The 14,909-nt window shown below is 44.1% G+C and overlaps 1 protein-coding gene across 1 annotated transcript in view; it reads right to left on the bottom strand.

The window, feature by feature from the left end:
• Positions 1–14,909, bottom strand: part of LMNB1 (lamin B1) — a 50,109-nt gene that overhangs the window by 9,684 nt on the left and 25,516 nt on the right. Inside the window, exon 6 of the mRNA XM_029055682.2 lies at positions 1,762–1,982. Coding sequence (XP_028911515.1) covers positions 1,762–1,982 — 221 coding nt within the window. The remainder of the gene's footprint in view (positions 1–1,761; positions 1,983–14,909) is intronic.

Here is a 14,909-nt window from a genome sequence, read left to right as displayed (position 1 = left end):
ATAAAATAGAACTTTATCCTAAAATCCTAAATAAGATTTATGGGCAGGGAATGTGTCTGTTATATTGTTGTACTGTACTCCGCCAAAAGCTAAGTACAAGTGCCCTGTACACAGTAAGGACTCAAATACAATTGATCAATTAATCCTAATAGGATTAACTGTAGAAACAAAGTGTATACTATGTCATATTTATGCTTTCACTAATGAGTATGTGAATACTGTATTTTCTTTCTGTAAGTTATTCACTTATATTTTAACAAAACATAAAACACATCACTAAAACCTATTCGAAGAAGCAAAAGTACATTCAAACATTAAAGTTTACTAGCTTCAGACTTCAAAGTTTAGAACCACTCCAAATCTGTAGTAAATACCTGTACCCCCTACTGTGGGATAGGGATTGTGTCCAACCTGATTAATCTGTATCTACTCCAGCACTTAGAACAGTGCTTGACACATAGTAAGTGCTTTAACAAATACCATAATTATTACATGGTTATTACGGTACACAGATTTTTAAGTAATGTGGTCTAGAAAACATACATCTCTGAGTCAATAATAATGATGTGACATTTAAGTGTTCATTATGTGCTGAGCATTATACTAGTTACAAGATAAGCAGGTCAGAGTCCCATCCCGCATGGGACTCAAAGTCTAAATAGACTGTGAGCCTGTTGTGGGCAGGGACTGTCTCTTATTTGCTATATTGTACTTTCCAAGCACTTAGTACAGTGCTCTGCACACACTAAGCACTCAATAAATATGACAGAATGAATGAGAGAGAAGAGGTATTTAATCCCCATTCTACAAATGAAGAAATTAAGATGCAGAGAGGTTGTCACTTGCCCAAAGTCACACAGCAGGCATGTGGCAGAGCCAGGGTTAGAAACCATGCTCTTTCCACTAGGCCATGCTGCCTCCCCTAATCTAATGCCATGGAAATTCTGTGCATGCTGTTAACTAAAAACTAGCTGAATTTAGAAACTCATTGAATGCGGATAGTGAAAGACATAGAAGTCAAAGATGACACCAAAGTTGTGAGCTTCTGCGAGGATGACAGTATTGCTAACCACAGTGTGGAAGGTAGGGGGTAGGATACGTTTAAAAGGGGAGATGAGGAATTCATCGTGGCTCAGTGGAAAGAAGACAGGCTTGGGAGTCAGAGGACATGGGTACTAATCCCGGCTCCGCCACTTGTCTTTGTGTGACCTTGGGCAAGGCACTTCATTTTTCTATGCGTCAGTTACCTCATCTATAAAATGGAGATTAAGAGTGTGAGCCCCATGTGGGACAACCTGATTACCTTGCACCCCCCCACCCCCTGGTGCTTAGAAGAGTGCTCAGCATATAGTAAGCGCTTAACAAATATTGTTATTATTTTTTGCCACATACAAAGTGACAGCTGGCCACCCATGTCTGGAAGTAGAAGGAAATGCAAGTTTAATCAAAATTGCCCTACATATAGGACATTTTAGCAAGCACAATTAAAAAGTTTTCAAAATACCAATTTAGTTTAATGTTCTTTAATGGTCCTTGGTATCCTAAATGTGGAAATTTTTTCTGGAAGGGTATGCTAGGTTTACTTTTTAAGATGGGAAGTAAAACTCGAATAGTAATAATAATGACTATTTGTTAAGCATTTACTATGTGCCAAGCACTGTTCTAAGTGCTGAAGCACTGCTCTATTCTATGTGTACACACACACACACACACATACACACTCTCTCTCTCTCCTAACAGTTTCATAGGGAACTTTCTTACCTCTCTTCTTCACCCTCCAACAGTTTTCTGTATGCGCTGATTTCCATGTCTAGGGCCAACTTGACATCCAGAAGTTGCTCGTAGTCATTTAACTGTTGCTGCATCTGATCTCTTATCTCTGCCATTTCCCTCTCTTTCTCAAACAACATCAGGCGAGAATTGTCCCTTTCTTTAGCCAGGAGGTCCTCCAGCTCCTGCATTCTATCCATGCAAGCTCGGGACTACAAATGCAAACATTTCAGCTAAGATTAACAACAATAATGCTCAAAAAAGGTATAGTATTTTCATTTTATCCTCTTGTCATCAATGGGAGGGGGGGAGAGGCAGGGATCAGTTGCTGTATTTCAAAGACTGGGAAATTGAGGTAAAGAGAGATTAAGTGATTTGTCAAAAGTCACCCAACAGACCAATTGCTGAGCTGGGACTGGAACGAAAGGTTTTTCAACACCTCGACCAGATTATTATTATTACCACCTCATAATGCCTCCCTATTTTCAAGAGAAAATAGCAAGGAATCCAGGGGCATCTACTGAATAGCAATTGTGTTTTTTTAAAAGTTCAATTTTGGATTTCAAAATAAACAAGCCATTCAACTGAACTTCAAAAAAAAAACTTGGTTTTACTGAAAACAGTTGAGTGCTATGAAATTCCTAAAATGCATGGTGTACAGTTCAGAAGCTGTAAGAGACTGGTGAGATACATTAGGGAAAAGTGAAAGAGCACAGGTGTATTACTATTTTCTAGATGAGTGCCCTGATGTCTAAAAAAACAAAAAAAAATTCTGTATCAGACAAATGTATATCAAGCATCAATCAAGAATAAAAAGCTTTCAGAAGTTTGACCCAGAGAGGGATCATTAGTTGACAAATTACAAGAAATACTCTTGTAAAATGAAGGTGAAGAGCAAAACGTGTACCAAAACTTACTCAAAACCCACTCTAGAAAAGAACTGTATGCATGCATCTTCGCATTCTTCTTGCAGAGGTGGGTGGAAATTGTATAGGTATAATCAACTCTGCCATAACACATTTCCACTACACATTATGGATACAGCCGAACAGCAAAATCAGGGAATGTTTTGACAATGCACAACTGGAAAGAATGCAACTCAGTGTAGAGGCATTGGACACAGGGTGCGTAGTAAAACATGAGTTTTCCTCATCATGGGATTCTTCAAGAATGCAACCCCTACACTATAAAAGAGAACTACATGGTTGTGGGTATGTATTTATATATAAGGAAAGAAACTGCTGGTGGAACTGCTCCAGAAATCAGATTTGATATACGGAGTATGTGCAGGTCTCACAGTGTCTTACATACAAGGAAGATTTTAGTAAATGTTAGTAAAAATAGCAATTACAAGTCAGAGATAAGTTAGTTAACTATGTTTTTCAATAGTGCATTCAGGTGGACTCTAGTTAGAAATGGAAAAAATCGAGTGCAATGAGCTCCTATGATAGTTTTCAGTCAGCTCTCTTCCCTGGTAATAAGGGTGGCAGCTTTGAAATCCAACAGCATCTTCTTGGTTTTCCATATGCTTAGGAAGAGACTGAGCAGAGCATCTTGTCCCTGCACCTCTACCATAAGATTCAGGAAATCTATCATTCTCCATGGCTTAGGCTGCAATAAGGTGTCGGAACGGAAATTACGTCTTCATGTTAGTCGGTAATCTCTTCAGAGACTTTAATCCTCAAATCACTTAAGTGTTGTTGTCATCTCTAAGACTCCTCTTTGTTCAGAAGATGGAACCATGTGTACAATTAAATGGTACTTTGGCACCCGTGTATGAGTCTTCCACATAAGTCCTGATTATCTTCAGTTTTAGCATCCCACCACTTCTTGCACCTAGGTAACGTTCTTATTCCATGATTTCCCTAAGCAGGTGTTTTTTTTTTTCCCCTGCTAAGTTGGGGGTAAGCTGCAAGCTGCTGACTATGCACTGTTTGTTTTGTCGCAAAGAACTCCTTAACCTGGAGTCACTCATCAAACCAAGCCTGGTGTTTTCTTTCATCCCCACCCCATCTTAAAGGAGATCTGGTTGAGAGCATTTCATAGTTATAGTCAGTTGCTGGTCATACTGATAGAGGTGGATGGGGTTTCCTGACTTGATGTTTTCACTATGGCCTTGACAGTAACCACCTGGGGGTTTTGCAAGCCACTCTGTGACATGTTCCAGATTGTCACTGATGATAAAAAGCCAATATGGCAAATAATGGTCAGTACAGCGTCTCAAACTGTGGCAATATAAACATCCTTCAGGGCTTATTTTCAGACAGCAATATCAAATAAGGGGACACTGATATTGGGAGCATCCTTGATTTCTCTCTTATCTGGTAAGTAAAAACCTATGTTGGTGATTACGAGCTGATGTCTAAGCACATTCCCTGAGCAGGAGGCAGCCTTTACTGTTTAGTCTACCAATCCTGCAATGTCCGATGACTGTTCTCTACGTTTTGGAGGCAACAGCCACAAGTGAGTTGAAATCTCCCATGACAATCGGGCCATTGGATATTGGTACTGATGGGATGAATCTGACCAGATCCCTACAGAATCTCTCTCTCTCTCATTGATGTCAGTCCCCAACAGGGTGGAGATATACACGGACACTTGGGGAATGTGTTTTAAAGGTAGACATGGGGTCAACGCATACTCACTAATGCCTCTGGCTAAATCCAGAAAGCTTGAAACAATTAATTGTATCTGGCTTTATACTCTATTACCACTTTCCCTGATAAATTGCAAGCTCCTTGAGGGCAGGGTTTATGTCTATTCATCTACGGAACTCTCCCAAGCACTCCGGACACAGTAGGTGTTCAACAAATGCTTATTTAATAGGCTGCTCACCCATCTTGAAATCAAATGATGCTGCGGCCTCTTCAGCAACTGGGCAACCTAGTTGAACTTGAGATCACCTATTTGCAGATTTTTTTTCAGGTTTTTCTACAATAGGCAGACCATGCACTTTTGACTTCTTTTTCCAAAAGAAATACTGGGTTGGACAATGACATCCATACACTCTCACCTGGTCCTTCTATGACTCACATGTATTGCAAGACAGTCGGCCAGGATTGCAGGCTCAATCTATGACTATGGAACAGAATATCCCTGTGCACCCTTCTCAGCAATACACTATGAACTCACCGACTTTTTACATTGTTCAATGTGACACTTACTACCACCATAAGTAAGGATTACTTACCGTAACCTGAGTTCTCCAAAGATGTGTAGACATGCCAAATGACCACTCTGGCAGCCACTCTCAGATACCCCTCTGGACCTATCCTTACAAAGCTTGAGAGGCTGCCTTTCTGCTTGGTAAGCAGCCTGACTAGAAAGAAGTCAGGTTCCTCGCTTCACCCATGTTCCTAGGGACCAGGGTCCCACTTCCCTTCAGTTTCCCAGAATGGGAAGCCCGCTGAAGACAGCACAAAGAGAAAAAGGAAAGGTACCACCTTTGAGGGAGGGGAGGAGGGTGGGTATGATCAACTGGTGTGCCTATACACCTTTGGAGAACTCAGGTTATGGTAAGTAACCTGTGGATCTCCAAAAGGTGGGTAAGGGACACACCACATGACCTCTACAATGGACTCTGTAGCTGATCCCAAGGAGGTAGTAAGATTGAGGCTAATGGTACAGTTATTTCAGGCTCTATCTAGCCAAACAGTGGCTGGTGAATGTAAGTAGTGTAGGTCACATGGCTGCCCTGCCAACTACTTCACTGGGAACTGACCCTGGGAGGCTACCCCTTTCCAACAGATGATGAGGCACTTCACCGGGACCCTCCTCAAAATGGTCCACCCTTATGAAGGCTGGATACCAGGAGACAATGAGCTGGCTCATCGATCCTAAATGTTCTGAGAGTGATGATGCAAATAGAAAAGGGCTGTCTTCCTGACATAAAAGTTTTGATGGGTGATCTCTTGGAGATTTCAGATTAGAGAAGATGACAAAAAATCTTCTCCTGGTTGATGCGAAAGCTGGAGACCACCTTAGGAAGAAAGCCCAGGAGGGTTCACAGTACTGATTTACCACTGAAGATCCTGGTAAATGGAAGATCAGTTGACAAGGCCTAGAGGTTGGCTCTAACCAGGATGTCGACAGTTGGATCGAGGAGGAAGAGAGAGGAGTCCCACTGCCAGGATTACAATTTTGCCCAACAAGTTGGAAGACAGGCTGCTGGCTGCAGAATTCCTGAAAAGAGCATGTGGCTGCTACACTAAGGAAAGGGTGATAGGGTTTTTGAGCACCCACTGGTGATAGACAGGCTCCAGGAACAGAGGCCTGCGACCTCCTCTGGGCCTTCAGGCAGTGTCTTAACTACCTCTGCTGATTCCACCTTCAGGACATAAATCCCTAAAACTGCACAATTCCAAGATGGGGAAGAGAGTTTAGAGCCCTTCTAGCTTCCTCTCCCTCAACTCCTCCTCAACACACAACCACCAATTTTCACCCCTTCACTGCACCCCAGTGACATCTTAGCCAGGTGTAATGGGATTTATTCTGTCATTCTCCTTGCCTTCTTGGCTACTTTCAATACTGCTGACTACTCCTTAGAAATGCTACTCAAACTTGGCTTTGCTGACATGGTACTTGCATGATTCTCCTACCTCTGTGACCACTCCTTTTCTATCTCATTAGCTGGCTTGCATTTTGCCATTCATCCTCTAACTGGGTGTCCTACAAGGTTCTGTATGGTTCTTCTACTCTGCTTACTAGACTTACACATGGCTTCAGTTACAAGTTTCATGCAGAGGACTCCCAAATCATCTTTTCCAACCCCAACCGCTCACCATGCTTACAAGCCCAGATCTTCTGTGGACATCTCCACATGATGTCCCACCACCAGCTCCAATCCTTCATGACCAAAAGAGAACTCATCCCATTCCTCTTCTGTACTCTCTTACCACAGTTGGCAACACCATCACCACTAGATAAGCAGGGAGTGTGTCTATTTACTTTACTGTACTCTCCCCAAGCACTTAGTACAATGCTCTGCACACAGTAAATACTCAAATTCCCCAGTGATTGACATCCACCCCCTACTCATTTTTGCCTCCTTGCTGATTTAACTCAACAATTTCTACATAATTTGCTCTCTTCACGCACTCTTTCCCAGCCCATATTCTTTGCGCCCCACAAGTAACCTCACCATGGCTCATTCTAGACTCATTCTTCTTCAGCCCATTCCTCATGCCCTTCCCTTTGCCTAGAACTTCCTCCTCACTTCAAACCCACCAAAAATTTCAATGCCATTCTGAGGTCCTACTTCATCCAGGAAGCACTCCATGCCTAATTTTCCCTCCACTCCAGGGAAGATCTTCCCAATTGCCACCCTTGACACTTTTAAATATATCAAAATCACTCCTAATATGTATATAGCAACTCATTTACTCTGATTTTAATCACTTATTTATTCATATTTTCATTCTCTGGCAATGATCAGCTGAATCTGATCCTTCCCCTGTTCCCTTTATTTATAATTTTGTTTTTACTTTGTCTTTCCATTAGAATGCAAGCTTCTTGAAGACAGGAATCATGTCATTTACATCCGCTGTCTTCTCCTAAGCACTTAGTTCTGTGCCCTGCACACACTCAGTACTCGATAAATATTATTAATTAAGAAGGGGAGCCCCACATTACTCTTCCGGGTCAACCTCTGATGGCAGTGATGTCAGGAATTTGACTTGGGAAGGAAGTAATTGCATAAACTCTGCCTAGGAAATCCAACATATGTTGAATGGTATCAGAGGAGGACCACTATCTTCTCCTAAAAGGGTGGATGGATCTGGAAGAACTTTGCTATCCAGAAGAGAATAGGGGTGGGCTGGGCAGCTGCTGAGGTGGTAAGCATGTGTAAGCCCAGCCAAACTCCCTTGGGGTTCCCAGATAGGATGAGGAAGGTATGGCTATGAGAGGCATACTCCGTGACTAAAAGGCAGCATCATGCTAGACTGCAGCCAAATCCAAACAAATCTCTGACAACTTAAAATGTAGTGGCTGCCTGAAAGCAGCAAGGCACTCTTTTCCCTACCTCAGAACATGAGAAAGAAAAAAGGAAACCCCCAAACTACTAAACATGTTCTTTTCTTTAAAAAAAAAAAAAGATGGGGCAGGGGCAATCAATTGCCTCCCAGCCTAAGTAGATAGCCTGAGAGCTAAGGAGTAGCTTCCAAGGAGAGAGGAGCCACTACTACAATAGCTTGCAAGAGACTTTTCTATGCTTCCTTTGCTTAGGGCTGCTACACCTTTCACCAGCTATTTGCTTACCTGAGATGAGTCTCGAAGGTCTTCACAGCAAGGCATCGGGAAGAAAACTGGAGGGGAGAGGGACCTGTCTCCTTAGGGTAATGAGAGGAGCGGAACCCAACCTCTTTCTGGTCCAGCTGCCTGCTATCCAAGGAAGCAGCCCTCAAATTTTACAAGGAGGAGCCCAGGGGTATCTGGGAGCGGTTACCAGAGTGATCATCTGGTATGTCCCTTACCCACCTTTGGAGAAATCTCTCACCCACTAAAGTTAGGATTCTTCCACCTTGGCTCATGGGATACGAGGTAAACTGGATTGGTTGGTTGGTTAACCTCAATCAGGCAAAAGTGTTGAGAGTCAGGGTTAAATGGACATGAGCAGGGAAGTGACAGTAACAATGTACTTGAATGCCCCAAGCTAGTCCTGCCGGACTTCAGCTGAGTTCCCAGCAGTATCAGGGATAACTTGAATGGTCACCTCCGGTGGGAGGCACAAATGGTCTCTGATGACATCCAGGATTTTCTGCTATTTAACCACGTAGGCCAGGTGGTGGCAGCTCTGGGTGCAGAATCCTGAACACGAAACTCTCTCCCAGGTTGTGTCAATGCTCTTCGAGATGGGGCCAGGTAGGTTAGCTACAGCACACACATCCCCTTAATGATTGGCTAACTCAAGTGGGAATGAATCCCTTAACTGTAGAATTGAGGGGGGCCAGGGCATGGGATGCAATCTATCCACTACACTGGATGATGGGTGGCAAACTGTTGAATTCCTGAATATAAACATGGCTGCTATACTAAGGAACAGGTGATAGGGCCAGTGGAATTGTGCACATGCTGGTGAAAGACAGGCTCCAGGTAGAGAGGCCTGAGATTCCTCCTCTGGGCCTTCAGACAGTGGCTTAACTACTCTGGTGTGCTTCATCTTCAGCAAACCGTCCATAAGCTTGGGAGACTGTAAAATGGGAGACAACCCCTCCCCCTGGAGAGACCACCCCACAGAAATTCACCCTCTCTCAGGAAAGGCCCACAGGACTCTTCAGGATCAATGTCCAGTGGCAGTGATGGTAGAAGCTTAGCTTGGAAGGGAAGTGACTATACTGTTCATGAAATCCTATATTTGCTGAATGAGAGGTTTCACACCCACTGAAAAAGGTGGCAGGAATCTGGAAAAACTTGGCTCTCTAGGGAGAGGGGCGGAAGACTGATTTAGATTCGGATAAGGCAGTGGGAATGCTATCCAAAGGTAAGCCCAGCCAATCCTGACAAACTTCCCTAGGGTCTCCAGGTAGAATGGGGAAGAAATGGCTAACAGAGGGACATATTCCAAGACTACAACCCATTTCTTTCAGGCAGCATCAAGCTGAAGCATACTCAAATTCAAACAGGCCTCTGACCAGGTTTAGGATATACAGGCTGCTTTAAAAAAAAAAGCCAAAAGCCTAGTTAATACGCCTGCTTCTTTCTTTCCTCTTTTTTCTTTTAAGGTGCCTGAGTTCAGGCCAGTGTGAGTGGCGGCTGGTCTAAGAGTCAAGAGAGCAGCCACCTTACTAGCCTTTGAACTCTTTCCCAGCCTTTCTCTATCCTCTTCCGCAAGATGGTGGAAATGGGTGGGAAGGGGCTGCTGTTTCCAGGGTCACATGTCTTTGCCTACCAGACAGTGGACTCACACAGAGAGGCCTGGGGCTAGATTGCACTTGCTGTGATTTCTATTACCCAGGAAAGAAAGAACTAAGGGATTTCAGTTGGGAAGGGAGTCCTGTGAGGGCCCAGAGACACTCTCTTAGCTCCATGGGAAAGGACGCCCTTCGCTGTCAGCAGGACCTGAAAGCCTGAGTGAGCCCGCAGCTGCATATCTGGGAATGAAACGCTATTAAGGGGATCCGAATACCATATCCAATAGAGGTTAAGTGCTTATTATGTACCACACACACACTGATACAATATAATCAGACTGGACACAGTCCCTGACCCAAACAGGCTCACAATTTCAAGAGGTAGGGAGAGCGGGTACCTCTTACCCATTTTACGAAGGCGGAAACAGAGGCACTAAGATAATGAGTGACTTGCCCAAGGGCACACAGCAGGATAGTGCCAGACTGGAACCCCAGCTCTCCAACTTCCAATCCCTTGCTCTTTCCAAAAGGCTAAACTGCCACCGTGTGAAAGCAAAGCATTCTCATCTGGCGTTCTCTCTTCTTTTTTGTATGCTTATTTAAGGGGTCCCCACCATTCATGAAGTTCAGGAGGGCTTCAGAGCCACTGTAAGGCGAAAGAGGTGGGAAAACTGGCCCAGCCTAGACAGACTCCCCAAGGCCAGTGGGCTTTGGGGCAGGAACTCCTCTAGAGAGTGGGGGTGAATGAAAAGCAACAGCACTAAAGTAGGAGTGCTGGAGTCCTGAAGGCTATTAGAGAATGGGAACCCTATCAGTCCAACGGGTGGGTTGGTGGGGGGAGGGTAAACCCCCTCCACCGGCTATTAGCTTACCTGAGGTGAGTCTTCTGAGGTCTTCACAGCAAGGCGCCAGGAGGGAAACTGGAGGGGAGAGGTATCCACCTCCCTAGATCATGGGAGGGGCGAAGCCTGACCTCTTTCTGGTCAAGCTGCCTACTATCCAGTGATGCAGCCCCTCAAGCTTTACAAGGACGAGTCCAGGAGTGTCCAGGAGCAGCTACAAGAGTGATCATCTGGCGTGTCCTTACCCACCTTTGGAGAAAAATCATTATGATCTTTGCAATTTAGAAAGTACAGTGTTACTTACATAATCCTGTATGGGTGTGAATGTCATGAGTGAGCTTGTAGTATGTGTGAACTAAGGAAACTGGAGATTGTTGAGAAAAAAAAACCAAAACAGGAGTCTTTGAGCAGCCAGATTTTCTCAATGGCTCAAGTTCATTTAGCCCAGTTCAACCTGCCCCCAGTTTTCAAAAGAGAAGCACTGCCTCCCTGATTTGATTTGGCCCAGGCCTCCAATTTTTACCTGGTTCCTGAGAAGCCACTCCCCTTAACCTGGGAAACTGAGGCTCTGACCCACACGGCAGAGCAGGAACCCTAAAGGGATCAGGGATCCCTTACTCCTGGTCCCCTTGCCTATCCCCCCCCCTTTTTTAAACTATCATTTTCAATGGCTCACACTGTAAACTGTAAGCTCCTTTTGGGTAGGGAGCATGTCTACCAATTCTATCATATTATACTTTCCCAAGGGCTTAGTACAGCAGTCTGCACCCAGTAAGCACTCAAATATCACTGACTGATTGACTGACGGCTGGTTCCACTGTAGGTATTGCCTTGAGATAGCCACAGGTAGGAAGAACTCTCTAGGGATTGGTAGCGTTTCCCTATAGCTGAAACAAATTTCCATCTGGGAACCTAATGACGACACTAGAAAAATCCCTTGCACCATGTGGATTTACACAAGCGGGAATATTTGGAAAGCTTCACCAGTCAGTTTAAGAGCTACTTTTTAATCATGTGGAGGGTGTTCCAAAAAGATGATATTTATTAGGCGCTTACTATGTGTCAAACATCATTAAGACTTGCCACTCCCTGACCCAAATGGGGCTGAAAGTCTAAAGGGGTGGGAGAGTATGTGTGAACTCCTTATGGGCAGGGAACATGTCTACCAGTTCTGTTGTACTTTCCCAAGCGCATAGTACAGTGCTCTACATACAGTAAGTGCCCAGGAGATACGATTGACTGACTATCCCCACTTTACAGATGAGGAAACAGGCTCAGAGAGATTAAGTTATTTGCCCAATGTCACATAGCAGGCCAGCGATGGAGTCAAAATTTGAACCCAGATCTCCTAGCTCCCAGTCCCGTGTTCTTTCCATTAGGCAAGCCTGCTTCCCCTAACTTTCGATCCCTATGGGAACTTGAGGGATCTGAAATAGGATCAATATGTCCCCCTGAGGTCCCTATGTCCCTGATGCTTCTGGAGTGAGACAGATTTTAAATAGTCCTCCCACCTGGAAAATGTGAGGAAGCAAGGGAATACCTGAGTCATTTCGGTCCTGGGAGATACAAAGGAAATTCCTTTCACAGCTCTCCCCCCCCACGGTCTGAAACTCGGCAAAGGCATCTCCTATATCAACTCGAGGTGGGGCAGAAGGGTAAACCCACTTTCAGTTGATGACCAAAGTGACAGAGCCCAGCACAAGCCAGATTTTGAAAACATGTTGGCTGACAGAACCAAATCCAGGTCTCTGGTTTGCCCAAACAAGAGTCAACAAGCAGGTTATTTAAAGGGAGCCACACAAAAAGGGATAAGTGTAAGACATTCATTACTAGAAAAAATTTTGCAGGTAGAAAATATCAGTGGGTTTCAGAAAGGTTTAGATAAATTCACAGGTAAGTGGTCCAGATGGATTTTTAGGAGAAAAAATCTAGGACTGCATGAAAGATCCTAGAAGTGTTAGATACATAAGCTATGTAGGTCTTTAAGGGAAGAAACAAGCATCTTAAATGACATATCCATAATCTTAAGGGTGACCACCCACAATTCCTCCATGGACAAACTATTGGCGATAGAACACTGGGTTGCCCTGATCACTGGTCTGACACCACATAACACATCTTATGTTTAGAAATGAAAAGTGGGCCATGCAAAATAAAAAAAAAAATGTTTTAAAGATTTAGGAATCAAGCAGGCAAGACCCCATACTTCTCAATCCTTGTAGCTCACCCCTAGACTGCATGCTCATTATCAGCAGGAAACATGTCTGCTAATTCTCTTGTATTGTACTCTCCCAAATGCTTAGTACAGTGCCCTGCACATAGTAAGCACTCATTAAATACCATTGATTGATTGACTTCCAATCATGGGGTGGTGTGTGGGAACAAAGAGATCAAAGGAAGGGAAACAAAAAACCAGGAGGGAAAAGCATGAACAGGAAGAGGGGAGGTGGAAGTGATAGGCAAGTGGCTCGGTGGAAAGAGCCTGGGCTTTGGAGTCAGAGGTCATGAGTTCGAATCCCAGCTCTGCCACTTGTCAGCTGTGTGACTGTGGGCGAGTCACTCACTTCTCTGGGCCTCAGTTCCCTCATCTGTAAAATGGGGATGAAGACTGTGAGCCCCACGTGGGACGACCCGATTCCCCTGTGTCTACCCCAGCGCTTAGAACAGTGCTCGGCACATAGTAAGCGCTTAACAAATACCATCATTATTATTATTATTATGATAAACAAAAAAGGGCAATCAATGGTATTTACTGAGCACTTACTATGTGCAGAGCACTGTACTAGGCACTCAGAAGCATATAATACAACAGAAAGAAGAAAGAAGTGAGACTGGGAGAGGGACAGAGGAAAATAGGCATAGTAAAAAAAAGAAGGTAAAAGACAGGAGGGGGGGGGGGCGGTGGTGTGGAGAGGAGAACAGAGAAAGTGCCAGAGAGAAACCAAGAGAAGAAAAAAGGGACAATCTCAAGGGAGGGGAGCTGGGGACAAGCCTCAGGGACACAGAAGGAAGTAATCCTATAAGAAATTCAGGAAAAGAGGAAGAGAAAACTGGCAACAAGAGCAAACAAAAGGAAAACTTCATCTCTAAAACCCAAACAACATATTCTGCTAAAACTATTATAGGAAGTGTTTATATCAAATGCCAAATCCAGATTCCCTTAAAGACCAAACTTTGATTTTTCCAAATCAAAAATGAAATTTCAAAAATTAAAAAAGGAAGTTAATACATCAGATACCCAAGAAATTCTCATTACCCAAATGATTACAGGATGAAAGTAACACTTTAGTTTTATTACCACAATAGCAAATTAAATAAAATTCACACTGCATTCCACATCTATAGCATAAGAGTTAGTGACAATTTTTTTTAAAGTTTCTTTATCTACCAGATAAATGTTTGAAAAGAATTAGCCAACTAGAAAGCCATGACCTCAAAGCACCTTTACAGAAGTGGCCAAGTCAAATGTGACCAGCCATGTAAGGGCTCAGGTCAGGGTGAGCCCCCCACCCCGCCGCCCAAGGCCTGGAATGAATCTGGGCCCCAAAATGCAGAGCACCCAGGGCCCTGCTGTACAGTCATGTTGCATGGATCAGTCTGTGGGCCCAGTGAGGAGAAAATCCCATCGCCTCATAGGGACAGCTGTGCAAGGGTGGTACCACTATACTCTTTGCCCCCAGAAGATAAATTAGACCCAATCAGGTATAACACCCACCTTCCAGGGGAAGGAAGGGCAGAAGGGAGGAAAGAGGGGCCTTGGGAGTGCCAAACTGATAGCAGAAATTAGCCCCCCAGAGTTGGTCTCTAATGTAGCAATCCAAAGAAGATACCAAAGTTCTCGCCCAGTAGGTGGTACCACCTTACCTTTCTGCAAAGTTGGAATTCTAGAAGAAAAGGCTCTCGAACCTCATATAATTTTCCATAAGCTCTTTAACTCTTCTCAGTACTCACTGAACTCTCTTTGCCTATTTCTGACAGTTCCCAAACACGCCAAAAGAAGAATGCTACCAGGCAGGGAGGGGACAAAAGGTGAAGTCAAGCTACAGCCCAGCCTAGGAGCAGGTTGCTGGATTCCTGCTGCATTTTTTGCTGCTCTGCCCTTCCCTAGAGCGCATTTTGTTTAAACCTATGTGCTGAGAATTCTGCACTTGCACTAACAAATGAAACAGACGATAAGCAAATCAGACCTCTGCAGAAGTTTATTATTTAAACTTTGGCCCAGTGAAAACTGTTTTGACTCTTTACTCGTTTCAGACCAGAGGTTTCAAATGCCATCAGCTATTGAATGAAGATACCTAAATTCCTTCCTTAATTGAATTTCCTGATCTTCTCATTCTGGGCAACTCTACCTCTTCCTGGGCTCGAATCTCCCAGGAGAGTCCTGCAAGACTGGGATTTGCCCTTTGGGTCCCCTGGGACCCAGTCCCCTTTGAGGGCAAGATCCAAC

The sequence above is a fragment of the Ornithorhynchus anatinus genome, chromosome X5 (assembly GCF_004115215.2).
Source record: "Ornithorhynchus anatinus isolate Pmale09 chromosome X5, mOrnAna1.pri.v4, whole genome shotgun sequence".
Classification (NCBI taxonomy): domain Eukaryota; kingdom Metazoa; phylum Chordata; class Mammalia; order Monotremata; family Ornithorhynchidae; genus Ornithorhynchus; species Ornithorhynchus anatinus.
Note: the sequence above shows the minus strand (reverse complement) of the source record. Positions and strands in the feature narration are given on the sequence as shown.